The sequence below is a fragment of the Rissa tridactyla genome, chromosome Z, assembly GCF_028500815.1.
Source record: "Rissa tridactyla isolate bRisTri1 chromosome Z, bRisTri1.patW.cur.20221130, whole genome shotgun sequence".
NCBI lineage: Eukaryota > Metazoa > Chordata > Aves > Charadriiformes > Laridae > Rissa > Rissa tridactyla.
Window position 1 is genome coordinate 18,007,509 of NC_071497.1, and position 14,542 is coordinate 18,022,050.

The following is a 14,542-nucleotide window of genomic DNA, read 5'->3' on the forward strand; positions in this document are numbered from 1 at the left end:
AGGTGGGCCAGTGCCAGAAGACAGCCTGTTGGGAAGCTAATGGGTAACAGCAGCAAAGGCGTTGGGGCAGGGAGCAGATGACATGAGAAGGGTGGGAGAGCCCACAGGCAGTGGGACGGGCTGGCAGAGGGGATCCCCTCCATCCCTCAAGCCACAGGCAAACAACAGACTATGGCCTTCTGCTGGGACCAGAAACTTTCTTTCTTCAGTGGCTCAAAGCTATTCCTAGACCCGTAGCAGCCACCCCTGCTGCGCCCAGCATGACAAAAGCCATAGCTGTATTCTGTACAGGACCACGAGGAAAGTATCCCTCTCAATTAGCAGTTAAATTAGCAGGAGGGATAACCTTTAGTGTTAGGTGGTTGAGGTGAATTTACTTTAGCCAGCTCAGCTATAACTCTGGCAACAAAACAGACTGTAATACCTAATCCAATGCCTTGATTTTGCAAACAGAGCTGTCTGGTGTTGGGGTGGCTGTCATGTGAACTACAAGCCCAAGGGAATTGACTTAGGTTCAAAACAACGGGGGAAAAAACAATCCTGATTTAAAAAATAAAGGAGGGGGGAAAAACCGCTGGTAATCCAGATTAAAAAGTGTCCGAGGCAGTGGCATGCAAGGGACACCATTCCTGGCTACTGTTCTTGCTAATGCATGGCTCATCGTGATTTTAAAGGGGAGCTGCAACCAAGCAAAACCAACAGGCAAGTTTTATGAAGTGACAAAGGTTTAATTTTGCAATCTTGCTGGCAATCTGGCCTCCACTCTGCAAACCCTTTAAGTATGTGTTTAACTGGGAACATGGGATCAATCCTACTGACTGTAATAGGGTTAAGTATGTTTGTACAGTATGGTGATGTTTATCGCCTCAACTGAACTACGCAGGGAAATGAGGCTCTCGACGAGGACGATTCATCAGAAACCGACTTTGGTTGTGCTTTTTTTTATGTACCAAAAAATTTTTCAGACTCGCTGTCTTTCTCCCAAATTTTTCAACACGTTAGATTTCCCTCATAAGCCGATCCGCTCTTACCACAACCCTCCGCACGCTTCAAGCAGTGAACCCCCGCTTTCCTCATTCTTTCTCTTGCCATTCCTGACGGTGGTGGGAAAAAAGTAGGAATACGTGTGGGTTCGGGTTGTTATTTTTTTTCCTTTTTCCATCTGCCGTTCCTGCTGGCGTGCGGGGAGCCCCCGAAGCTCCAGCGCGACGGAGCACCGGGATACCATGGCGGGGTACTGTCCCGTCCCGTCTGTCCGGGCGGTGCCGTTATCACTCATACCCGGGGGTCCTCGGGCACGGACCCCACCCAGCATCATCGCCCACCCCGGGGCTTTTAGGAGCCGCTGCTCGCTAGTCCCCCCGGCAGGCTGAAGCAGGGGGAAGGGGGGCAGACCGCGGGCCGCTCCCCCGCCGCCCCCGCTCCCCGCCAGTCCCGGGGCTGCCCACCCGGCCGGAGCAGCCCTCCGGGGAGCGGCTGCCCTGGGAAGGGGGGGGTCTCCATCGTCCCGCCCTCAGTCGCGCTCACTCCCCCGCGCCGCCGCCCCGTAAGTAGGGGCAGTGCCGGGCCGCCGGGCTGCGCAGAGCGGCGGGGATGGGTCCCCGCGGCGGCCGCGGGCTGTACGTGGGGCGGAGAGCCGCCGCCCTGCTGGCCGCCCTGCTGCTGGGGCTACTGGCCGCCCTGCTGGCTCTCGCCGCCCTCTACGGGCGCTGCCGGCAGGAGGCGCCGCCGCCGCCCCTCCCGTCGCCCGCCGCCCCCGGCTCCGCCGCCCCGCCGGGTCCCGCCGCCGGCGGCCGCTCCGTCCGCCGCCTGCCCCGCCACCTCCTGCCGCTCCACTACGATCTGGAGCTGTGGCCGCGGGTGCGTCCGGGCCAGGCGGGGCCCTTCGCCTTCAGCGGGCAGGTGAACATCACGGTGCGCTGCCGGCAGGACACGGAGGAGGCGGTGCTGCACAGCGCCGGGCTGCGGAGCCGGGGGGCCGCCGTCGTCCGCGGCCCTTTGCCGGCGTCGGGGCCCGCCGTGGAGGTGGCGGGGCTGCGGCAGGAGGAGGAGGGCGAGACGGCCGTGCTGGAGCTGCGGGGCCGGCTGCGGGCCGGGCGCCGGTACGTGCTGCAGCTGGGCTTCCAGGGCCGGCTGGAGGAGGACCTCGACGGCCTCTTCCTCACCCGCTACACCGACCAAGGACGGAGCAGGTAGGCGGCGGCCGCCGCCCCCGGCACCCTGCGCCCCTCCGCCGACGGCACCCGCGGGTCCCCCGGCCCCCGCCGCCGGGTCCCCCCCTCGAGGCGTCGGACGCGGCTGCGGGAGATGCTGCGTCTCCGCAGACGGTGGTACCGGGGCTGGGCGGCACCTGGGTGGCCCTAAGAGAAATGGGTGCTCCGCACGGCAGGGACGCCCGGGGCGGGCTCGGCTGCGTCCCGCATCCCGCACCCTTTCCCCAGGTGTGTGCACATCACGGGCTGTAAAGATAACTTGTCAGAAATTCAGGTCTGCTCTCCGTGATGCTCGCTCTCCTCTCCAGAGAGCACCGGCAGGGTGGCCCTGGCTTTTCTTCGACAGCCGACTTGAGCCACAGCTCAAGTGGTGGTTTGCAAGGACCATGCTGAGATGGTTTGCAAAGACCTCCTGGTTCGCAGAGGCTGGTGAGGAGCTGCAGCTCCGGAGTTAGACTGGGAGAGCTTACTGAAGATCAGACAGAAGATCTCTGTCTTTGGCAGAGGAAAGAGTCTATCTCCACTGGTCAATGTTTTCTGGGCATGTCTCTCTTTCTGTGTCTTTGACTCGCAGGGGGGGTCAGACAACACCTACGTCCCGTTCCTGGGAGCTGCAGTCCGGCTCAGAGCCTTCATCCTGTCCCCACACATGTCAGTGTAGCACTGAGTGCTCCTCACCTCCTCTGCCTGTGTCTGTGGGGAGCATGTCTTTGTCTAGAACCCAGGATTTTGGATGTGTATTTGAGCATGGTTTTAGAGTCGTTGACCACCTGCAGTTTCAGAAGTATGGCGGAGTAGGATGGGTGGCCGCTTTAGACAGCTGGGCTTTGTAGGTGCTCTTGCACATGCAGTTGTTTGGCTGTTGTCAGACAACCGATGATTTCCTTAGCGAGTGCTATTAGTATCCTTTCATTTTTTTTTCTTTTGAACTGCAGAATCGGTACCAGGGCAGTGTGAGCTCATCAAGAAGTCAATCATCTAAAACATATTTTCACCCTCAAAATAATGCCTGCCTGTTTATTTTTTTATTGGGAATCTTCTCAAGGTGAATTGTGTTACAAAATTCTGGATGTGAAACTTGCTAAAGAGAAGTTAAATTATGAATCAAAAAGATTATGATTCAAATAGTTCCAGCAGAAGAAAAGTTTTACAAAACAGGTGTTTAAAGGAGAGGCAGATAAGTTACTTATTTTAAAGTTATTTCATTTGTAGTAATTAAAGATTTAGTGAATTGCTGAGGATCAGCAACCAGTGACTTAGAAGGAAAACTAGAGTTAAAATTCAAGTGTTCTTGGCTCCCAGCTTATTGATGAGTCCACTAAAATAAATTGTATCTTGGCAGTTCATGGACTTTCTGTTAAAGCAGGTAATCTCAGTTACCCACAAGATCCATATACATGCACGCCCGTGTATGAGTAGCCATAACAAGAAACCACAAAATAAAGTTAATAGCTTTTATTGAAGTGGAGGAGGACTGTGTGGTTTTTCTGCAACAATGAGTTGGCTTTTCAGCTGGCAGCTCTTGGGTAAATCTTTGCTGATACCATTGTCTGCCACATCTGGAAAATTTAATTTATGCAGACTTTTTTTTTTTTTAAGAGAAAGGAGATAAGTTGGTTAGCCTCTGAGAAAAATGCGGTATGTTGATAAGTATTTTTAAGAAATATATTCTGTTTTTCTTCATTTGCACTTTCTTCCTTCACTGATTGTCATTCACAGGGTTATTTGTGCAACTTTTGAGTAGAGGAAAATCTAGAACACTGTGCTTAACTTACATAATTAAAAAACATCCAAGTAAGTAAGAAAGGAACAAGCACTTAATTACTTATTATTGTATTAGTGTGCTTTCTGATGCTGTATTAACTCAATCAAGTCCTATCTAAGAAACACTGAATTAGACTATGACATTTTTTGATTCAGATTGTGTAAAATTCAGAGGATCTGAAAAAAAAAAAAGCTATTGTCAGCTGTGCTGCACAGTAGAAAATAAGAAAAAAATGTTTTTAAAACATTAAAATAATGTGTATAGTTCAATTTCCAATTGTTTAAAAGACTGATGACAATTGTTCCATTTCATTCTTAGCTCATCACGAAGCAGTAACGAAATGTGAGACTGCAGTCTTGTTAAAGAGATGCCAGTGGTGTTCAGACACTGAAATAAATCAAAGGAAATCCACTGATTGCAGATATAACATATTGTTTTGGTTACTTGTTTCTGCCCACATTCCTGATATTCTTGAATGGATTTTGCATGTCTTTTTTGCTTTAAAAGGCTTTCTTTGAATTGAGAGTATGCAACAGCAAGCATCTTGTTGTGTTTTCTTTCCCTTCAGTAAGAATCAAGTCATCAGTTTACCAGCTGTTCCCTAATCTGATGAAGTCCAGTTACACTGAAAGGGTTTTGCCTTCCTTTGTTTTTGGAGGAGGAGGTATATTTTGTGGGGTGTAGTCTCTAAGATCTAGCAAGCTGTTAATGATGGAAAAAGTTGGAGTCTAATGTATTACATAGATCAGGAGTGATGTGAAAACATTCAGTGCCCTTCAGTAGCTGTCAGTGCAAAGCCTATTCCTGTTCTGCGAGGAAACCACTACCTCCAGCAGATTGCCCTGTAGCTCTTCTAAAGTGACTGGTACCTGGATCTGGCAGAGCTTTGGGGTCCAATTTCTGCATGGTCTTCTGGCTTCAGGACGTAACTAAACCCCCAGCGATAAAAGGACGACGTGCCGTTCATCTGTGGTTTTGTGCAGACTCCTGTATTTCTTGCACGCGCTACAAGTCTTAGTGTTGTTTTTAAATTTGTGTTTGTGGAACCACTAGAGACCTGCCATTTCAGAAGACTTTAAACACAGAAGGGCAATCTTTCAGTAGGCAGCTAGATCCTAAAGAGAAGCGAAGTCTCTGAAATGAATGTTCCATCAGAGCTTTGGCACTGATGGCTTTTTTTTCTTGGTCAAACACACACATTGCTCTTGGCAGGTTGGCAGAATTAGCCAGGTGACACCAAGTACTGTTCCCTGTCCTGTCTCCAAGCCGGAGCCAGAGCACACTGTCAAGGTGGTGGGGGAAAGCTGCTCACAGAGCCAGCGATTTTCAGAAGCGCAGACCTCAGCTCCGTAGAAAACAGAACAAACCCAAGCCCAAACTTCACCCCATTTCCTGCACCGAAATTGTTTATCAGTTTGATCACTGATGACTGCACATGTTTTTAGTGTTGCTGACAGTTTGTACTACCCACCGGATCGGGTCTTGCATGCAAGGGAAAACTCTGAAGAATGGGAGCGCTCTTTAGAGATAGCACCCATGTCTGCAGGAGCAAAGAAAGTAAAGAAAGAAGATGCTTCCCTCTTCAGCAGCACTAAGTATTTGAAGGCTTTCCTGTTGAAATAGGGAATCTGCATTCTGCACATAGCTGGGAGAGTCCATGCCAGGTTCTGGGTAGGCAGAAATAGACAGGACCCACCTTTGCCCTTCTTCTCCAGCAGTGCTGGCTCAAACATATACAATGGGGGGGGGGGGTTATTGTAGCGTCGTTCTGCATACGGAGCTTGGGCTGCTGGGAATGAGCCCATGTATGCCACTCCAGGGTTACAGGATCCACATGGGGGCTAGCATACAGTGCAGGCTGCATGTCATTGTTCACAGCAGCCTTTCAAAGTCCTTGGAGAATTTTGCTTGGTAGCCACTCTGTGACTTCTATAAAATAACTGACTGTATAGGGCTGGTATTGACAGGCATCCCAAAATGTAATCAGACACAACATTTCCACTCATTTTTATCAGTTGCTTCTGCATCAATTACTAGGATGAGGGGAAAGGGGATTAGAACAGCTTTGTCACAGTTAGTTGTGCCTCAGAGCAGGGGATCTGAAGTTCTTAGCTCTGTTTTGTAAGACCATCGAAGGCATGGGACAGAAATCAGAGCAAATAACAGGTTTGGTGTTTTCTTGGGCTGCCTGTTAGTACTGAGCAGTCTTCACCTGAAAAGGGGAGCGGGTGTTGGGGGCAGCTCCTGCACAGAACAGGATTCTGCGCACTGTAAAAATCCCTTACTTCGAGCCACTTCAGGGCTTGCTTTACAGTTTAATTCTTATATGTTTTTAAAGTGGAAGAAGTCAGATATAAAAGACGTTAACACAAAACCCCATTATGCTATCAGTATTACAAATAATATTATTTTAATGAGAAGGCATTTTTAGAAGAATAATTTTTTTGCACCAACATAAAACATTTCTTCTATAATTATGTTGTTTTTTTATCAGGTGAAACAGTGTCCACTAGGCATTCATACAGGATGCGTTCTTCATTTTCCTTTCCTTGTTTTCAGATATACTAAGTGGGAAAGAAAAAAGAACCTGTGTAGTACAAATTGTCAAAGATTTAGGCTAAGAGATGCTGTTATCTGTTTGTTTCTCATTATTTAAAATATGGTGGCTTTGATTTTGTTTTACAAGGGAAAGGAGGCATTATATCATACTTATGAAAAAAGAAAATGAAATCTATGCACAAAACTGTAGGCTTAAGAGAGGAATTTATTTGCTTAGACAATGTTAGGCTTTTTTAAAAATTAATTTACTTTTGGGTAATTTGTTGTGTGATAATCTTGCAGTGTGGAAAAAAGTTAGCTAGTAATTGAGTTCATGCTAATACCTTCACGTTAAAAAAAAACCCAACAAAACAACCAAGAAAAGAGCCCCAACAATGATTCATTCTGACAAATGATATGAGGTAATGTGAGTTTGTAACAGCAGCTATTTGTGTAATGTGCATGAAACTTTCCCATTTTTCTTTTTTATTTGGAGTCCTGCTGAAAAATAACATTTAATCCGTCCTTGTATTTCTTTTTTTATCACGATGCTTTTGCCCAGTATATGCCATTTTGTATTCTCGAGCAAGAATTTCTTGTGGGCAAATTTGTTAAGTGTCTGCACTGTTTTCTGCTGGGACAGAGCCTCCTGAGGCGGTAATTGCAGTGGTGGTGGGGAATTTGCAGTCGTGGGGTTTCTCAGTGTTTCCTAGAACAAAGACTGAGAGCACAGCCGAACACGCAGAAGCATGCTTTGCCGCACGGGAAGATGGAGATAAAGAGTATTTTCAGTGACTGATTCCCGTGATGAAGTGGCCTGCCACTTTTGCTGCTCCTGTGCAACCCTGGCAGAAGTTTAAGTCACTTTCTGTCATTGGAGAGGGTAAAGGAGGAGGGGAGGTGATGCTTCTCAGCTGCATCCGTCAGGGCAGATGCTGGCTGGCAGAGCACACGCTTGACTGCAGGGAATCAGGTCCATAAAGAAAATCTTGGTGCAGTGACAGGTGATAAGTGAAATACTCTGTGCTGCTCTCTCTCTGGAGCCATTCCTCACTGCAAAACAGATGTCGTGGTCCTGTTACCGTAAAATCCGGTTAAAGGGAAACCCTCAAAGACTTGTTTTGAGTTTTAGAAGTTAGGTGTTCTTTACTGAAGCGCTGGATGCACGGGGGATCGTTCCTCCTAGCATGCGTACCCATCAGAACTCTCTGTGCGATTTTTATACACATTTTACAACATCATTATAATATTATTACCTCCTTCCTATATTTGGTTGGTTAGTAATTTACATACGATTACAGCATCAAGTTATAGCTACCACACATGCTCAAGGGAAGGGTCTTCACCTGGGCAAGGGTCTTCTTGACCTAGGGGCATGATTTTTAGTATTATAATGAAGGTAGTTCAGCTTAGGATACTAAGAATTTTCACTTTTCCTGCCAAGTTGGCTAAACTTCTCAAAACGTGTAGATTAGTACCATCCTCGAGGTTCTTATGCTTGATGTGCTTCCTTGAAAATGACACAATACTTGACTCCCTTGATTAGGAGTTCTTTTCATTAGCTCATGCTTCATAAATTCAAGGATAGAATCCTCATTGTTCATGGCAATACACATAAGGCCTTTCAACACAAGGTACTAATAACATTTCAGGGATATGCTTTTGTAACAGTCCCAATAGTCACCATGCATCAACACGTGTTCAACACGTGTTCTTTTAAATGTCATTAGTTTTGTTGTGGTACGGTGTCAGATATGTCTGTTAAATGCAAAATGTACTGTGTTTTGAGAGTACAGTGCTCTTACGCAGCCGTCCTGTTGATACTAACTCAGTTCCCCAGTGTCAGCAGTGAGGATGACACAGCGTAGATGAGCTGCTGATGCTCTCCGCTGAGATGGGTTGATGAGATTGGCTTTGAGCAGGGTGAGATAGCCCAGCTATTAAAACGGCAACAGCCAAACATCTTTCAAAGGAAAAGGGCTCCTGGGGGAGCCAGTTTCTGGCCTTGGGAACTGGGTGGAAAGTGTTGCTGACTTGTGCCAATGGAAGCAGGAGGCTAACCACTCTGCTCCTTGGGTCGAATCGCAGGCAATGCAGCATGTCTTCTGCAAAGGGATGTAAATATCGATGGAGAGCTAATCCATTCATTTCAGGCATCTAGAAAACGGAATCTTAAAATGTACAACCTTAGGTTTTGGATGTCGTTCAGTGCACGGTTCAGTGACTGTGGTGGTCAGGTGCGGTCACGCTGTGCTTGTAGGGTAGATCTGACTTGTTACTCCACTGTGACGTGCAGATATGACTCATTATGGGTTGTTACTTAATGTATGGATGCTGTCCTGATGGCTCCTGGCTTGTTTGGCACGTCTCTGTGCTAAGTGTAAGCCTGTGTGAACCTGATGTGAACAGCACCTCAACTACAGCTGAAAAATATTAGCCCTGTGATAGTACTGAGGTCACCGAAACAGCATATTATGCCATTCTTGTATGCTCAGCTGCTGGCTACTACTCGGCTGACCGCTATGGAGCTTTGAAAACCATTGCATGCATATTTTTTTCTAATTCCTGGCAAAGATGCCTTAAGATGAATGGCCCAGATGTCCAGCTCTTCTTTGAAACTTTGGCCACAGGACACGGTGATTTATATTTTGATTCCAGCCAGTCTGTGTTGCAGGAGAAGGGACAGAGATTACTCAAACAGCTCTAATCTAGAGTTAGTTTGCTGAATAAATCAGTAAACTTAGGTATGTAAAGTACCTCATAAACATGGATGGGTTGGTGGTCAATACTCTACGATTGACTGCACTTAAAGTCAGTATGGGATACAAAGATAATCGCAAAAGTTTACTATATGTATCTTAAATGTTCCATGCATGCAAAAAAATGTCACTTCCAACCCATCGATGTCTGGTGTCAGGTAAGGGCTCCCTCAGCCTCGAGGGGTGACCCTGAGAGGTGTCCCTGCTCAAGGGGACACCACCGCCGTGCAGCCTGCCGCTATGGAAGGAGAGCTCAACAGGCCCTGGTGGCTGCAGGTATTTATAGGGTAAAGTGGTTGCTTTGTAGTTGGATTTTCTGCTGTTACTGCAGTTTTGGCCGCTTACCAGCCCAGTCTACAGCCAAACCTGTTTTTTGGGTTTGGTGCTGAGTTCTCACCAATAGCCTTACACTTATTGTCTTAATAAACGAACTAGAAAAGTTCAAATATTTAAAATAAGATATCTGGAAAAGGCCTGTGAGAAAAAACAAACAAACAAACACAACGTAATTAAAAAAGACTGCTTTTCTCTAGAAGCATCCAAACTGAACTTTCTGTTGGGCATGAGGATTTAATCATGGCTTTAAATAATAACAAAACCTTTTCCAAATCTACTTATCTACTTATCACTTCTTGCTTATTTGACGTTTTTTATGCACTATATATTGATTTTGATCAGCTATAGCATGCTGGACTAATCTTACTTGTATTTTTGATACAGTATGCTGATTGCCTCCCAACTGGAACCAACGTATGCCAGGACAGTTTACCCATGTTTTGATGAACCTGCCATGAAGGCCACATTTAACATCAGAATCATCCATGACCCAAGCTATGTGGCTCTTTCCAACATGCCTGCTATTGGTAGGTAAACAGCAAGTAGACTTATGTGTTTTTTTCCCCCCTAAATTACTTTTTAAAAGGGTATTATCTGAACAGGATCTATCACCTGATACAGCAGTGTACTGTTGTTCTTATGCTAATACCTCGAAAACGCACAGAAAATCTGTGCCTACGAACTTAAAATTTGGAGACAGTTATTCATAATTCACCTCTCTGATGGCAATAATTCCACGGTATTGGCAGTTGCGATGCGCTCTCCTCTGGTTGCTGGAGGCTGCATAGGGTTTGATTCCTGGCATTTACTGCTCAGTAGTGTGTCTGCCTGGCTGCGTGACACCTGCCTAAGTGGCGGCCCCGGTATGCAAAGCCTGTAATTGTGATATTAAGGGATTCCTTTCATTCTAAGTAGATTTTAAGACATATTTACAACATACAAAAAATTGTTTTACCAGGCAGAGACACAATAGTCTCCTGTGTATGTGCAGAAGAAGAACGAGAGGAGTATAAGGCTCTGGAGATGCTCCTCCTGTCCCTTGCTGGGCTCTTGTGTGGGATGCATGGGGGATATAAGATTCCAAAGAAATTCCATAATTTAGTATTCCTACAGAAATGTGTTGAATCTCCTGCCTCCTTCTTAATGGCTTTTTTCTGCAGTTCAGTACCATGAATCTTCTTCACCTAAATAATTTTCAGCCATAAAAGGGAAGTTTTATGAGATTTCCGTGCAAGCTAAGTAACTTAGGAATTATAATAGTTGGGATCTCTGTGAGAATCACTTGAAGCATTTTCTTCCCCTGAGAATTTTGCTCATGTCCCCCTTATTTAGAAGGGAGGTATTTCATAATTCTCAGGCACACATGACCTGTATTTGAATCACAGTAAGTCATACATTTTAGAGGTATGCAGCATGGCATAAATTGCCCACATCCTAAAGCGGTCGCAGTTTGATATCCTTCCAACGCTTCAGTTAAGAAGCTCAAGAGTGGATTTTTGGTGTTTGCATGGAAGGTCATGACTCTGATACGTGGCAGTAGCAACAAGTCTGGCTGCTCGCCTTCTGCCAGAAGCATATGAAGTTGGTGCAGAAATTCAGCATATTGAAGAGAGGTGTAAAAGATCATGCAGAAAACACAAATTTCTGTGTTTGTTATGGAAGAGCAATGGTTTGAATATTTCTCTGATTTTTTTTCTAGATGTATCTGAAATGAAGGATGAAAATGGAAGCCTGTGGACTGTTACCACGTTTAACACTTCGCTGAAAATGTCAACTTACTTGACTGCTTTTGTGATTGGTGATTTTGATTATGTCACCAGAACCGAGCGGGGAAATGAGGTAAATAGGAGGCTGCATAACACATTATAGCAGTTTACCACAGAAGTTGGCTCTGTGGTGCATCATGTGCTTTAGAAGATATCACAGACATTAACTGTGCTTTCCATTCCAAAACTATTTGCTGATGTGGCAAAACTGCTAACATTTATCCTGCAGATATTTCTGTAGAAAGCTTTCTGTTAAGACAACTATTTTATTGTCCTGTACTGTTCATTTCATACAATTCCACAAATAGGCATAAACTCTGGATGTTAAAACTTTGGGAGCAGCTACTCTGCAGAAAGTACGGGTCATAATTCAGGGTCATCTTATCTTCTTAGCTGTCTTAGTTGGAAACAAATATCCATTTCCACTTCTGTGACAAAGCACTGAAGTTCAGTGCTTTGTTCTTCAGGGCCCTTTCATGAGCAGCATTGTGACATCAGTAGCAGCAATACTGTGCATTTTGTATACTAGTATTTTAACCTTTTATTATGCAGTGGGCACATTTTTTAGCCTCCAAAACCAACTGGTTTGTGTTTGAGGCTTCTTCATCAGTCAGTATACAGTTTTTCTCTTACACTACAATGGCCAAAGCTTCTTGAGGGAAGCTGTAAAAAAATATACTCTGTTGGCATCAGTTGTTTCACTTTCCTTCTCTTGCTGAAAGTCAACAGGGAACAGATGTGTCAAGTTGTTCCAAAATAAATAGTAAACTCAAGCATAAAGCTGTTAAGGGTAGCATATACCTGCTGTCCTTAATAAATGAGAGCACAGTGTTAGCTTCATGGTTAGTTCACTGTCATCCTACTGGGGAGGGGTGGGACAAGGTGGGAGGACAGTGCCGAGGTGACCTAGGTAGCACAGTATTAGCATCTTTTTTAAGTGAAGATTGGAGTTGGTGTATCATACCTGCCGTCCCCTGTACAGAACATGTTGGATGCTTACAGCTCGCTCTGTAGTGCCTTTTTCTTGGGCTGGTTTGTCCTGGCAGCAGTCAGCAAAGCAAAGCACTCAAAAGAGTGTTTTCCAGAGGGAAGAGGCACCACCTGTGTTCTGTGAGATAGAGGGGAGAGGGTATTTTGCCCCTTGGTTTCAGACAGAGGTGCTCAGTTTATGCCTTCCATATGTATTTGTGTGAGCATGTGTGTTGTATCTGTTTTGTCATTTCTGGTAAGTCATTTACAACCTGAAACACCAGTATTATAACTCAAAGCTCATACTAGAATTAGGATTTTAAGTCTGCCGATTGTGTTTAGGTTTCGGAAAAATGAAGTGATCTGGTCTTTCAGTCTCCTCTGAAGCCTCGGCTATAAAGAGGGGCTCAGAGGCTGAGGATACTCCACTGACTGAATATGCTTTATTTTTTCCCTTGTAAATTAAATCCTGAGGCTTCTGAACTCTGCTTTTAGGTTTTGGCTCTGCGGATCCTTGTGAGACCATGTATTGCATTTAGATGAAAAAAGTGCTTGGGATCTGAACTGCCAGGCACATGGCGGGGGGTGCTCGCATCCAGAGGTATATGATGGAGACATAAACCTTTTCTCGGCCTACTCTGTCCCCTGGGCAAGCAGCCGCCCTTTTCAGTGTCGCGACAAAGCACATGGGCATGGGAGGGGAGAGCTTTCCTTGCTGCTGCTGTCTCCATTACTCAGGGGTACAGATGCTGTCTGCTCAGATGCCGTCTGCTCTCTCCAGCAGCAGTGGGAGGCCAGGGGTCTGTTTCAGGCTGTGAGAAGGTTTCAGAGGAGAGATGTGTGCGTTCGGACAGCAGATGCTCTCTGAACGTCCATTTTTCTCTCTTTGGGGAAAGAGCGTCGGGCTGAAGGCAAGTTCGTTACCCAGACTCACTGGCTGGGATACATCGGCCTAAGATGTGCGATTCTAAATAGTTTTACAGCATTTCCCATTTAATAAAAGAAAAAACAGGATTCTGTTTGTTCCAACAATGTATAGCTGGATTCAAATCTTGGCCCTTTTGAAGTACTGGAACTCTCCTAGATCTTAGCAGGATTAGGCTCTGTGCCACATTTTATTAGGTCCAGCGAAACTTGACTTGGGATTTTTTTCATTATATGCTTTATTGCTTGGTCTGGTGTGGAGAGACAGCATTTTCAAACAATGATTCACAGAAGAGAAGCAAAGAAAATGAAAATATGAGGGCTGTCTAAAATGATGCTTCCTTGTTTTGTTGCAGATACGTATTTGGGCTCGGAAAGAGGCAATTAGAAATGGGTATGTGGACTATGCTTTAAATATCACAGGCCCAATATTTTCATTTCTGGAAGACTTACTTAATGTCAGCTACCCTCTGCCAAAGACAGGTGAGATTACTTATTTTCTTAAATGGGCCAGAAACGGCTGCTGCTGGTGTGCCATTCAGAGAAGCAATAGGCACTTTTGGGGTGTTGTCTTTTTACAGCTCACCACATTCATGGAGTAAAACCCTTAAGCTTTAACTCACTGAATTCTCCTTTCTGCATCGTGGCTCGTGTTAACCTGTAACTCGTCACTCTTACCTCCACATCCCACTCATTCTTTTAAAGCATCATTTGCTAATAAAGGGGCAGATGGGACTACACAGAGGATAGAAAAGAGTTTTTCAGTCATGTGGCTATTTCTGGGATGCATAGACCATACTAGGCGAGGATGTTGTAGTCCCTGCCTCCTCCTAGTAAATCCAGGCTTGCTGTAACCCATGTCTCCCCAAAGCACTCCTTGCCTTCTTCAATATGTCCCTGTCTTACCTGTGAGTTGAGTGTATGTTTCTGCACGTTCCTCCCCAGAAAAAAAAGACTCCTGCAGGAAAACACTGTTTCTACCTAAAATGGACATCAGGTAAATCAGTTAAGTCAAGCTTCAGTCAAGAAAAAAGGGCGCCATCATGTAGTTCCACTGTACAATTTGTCCAATACTTGTACTTGGATTCCCAAGGGCTTCAGCATGAAGATTATGGGGAAAATGTGCTCTTTTATACAAATTGGTAGAATAGTGAGAACACAGAAGGCAGTTCTTATTTAAAACGAGTTTTGGACCTGCCCATGATCTTAGCAGATAGCAGGACTGTGGGGGGAAGAATTTCCCTCCTTTCTTGGCTAGATAATTTGTTGATT

The 14,542-nt window shown here is 45.5% G+C and overlaps 1 protein-coding gene across 1 annotated transcript in view; it reads left to right on the forward strand.

Annotated features, from left to right (window-relative positions):
* The first annotated feature begins 1,593 nt into the window (after positions 1-1,593).
* The window catches only part of LVRN (laeverin), a 40,342-nt gene continuing 27,393 nt past the window's right edge, over positions 1,594-14,542 (forward strand). The window contains exons 1-4 of the mRNA XM_054186939.1: positions 1,594-2,192; positions 9,996-10,138; positions 11,311-11,450; positions 13,627-13,753. Of these exons, the coding sequence (XP_054042914.1) occupies positions 1,594-2,192; positions 9,996-10,138; positions 11,311-11,450; positions 13,627-13,753 (1,009 nt within the window). The remainder of the gene's footprint in view (positions 2,193-9,995; positions 10,139-11,310; positions 11,451-13,626; positions 13,754-14,542) is intronic.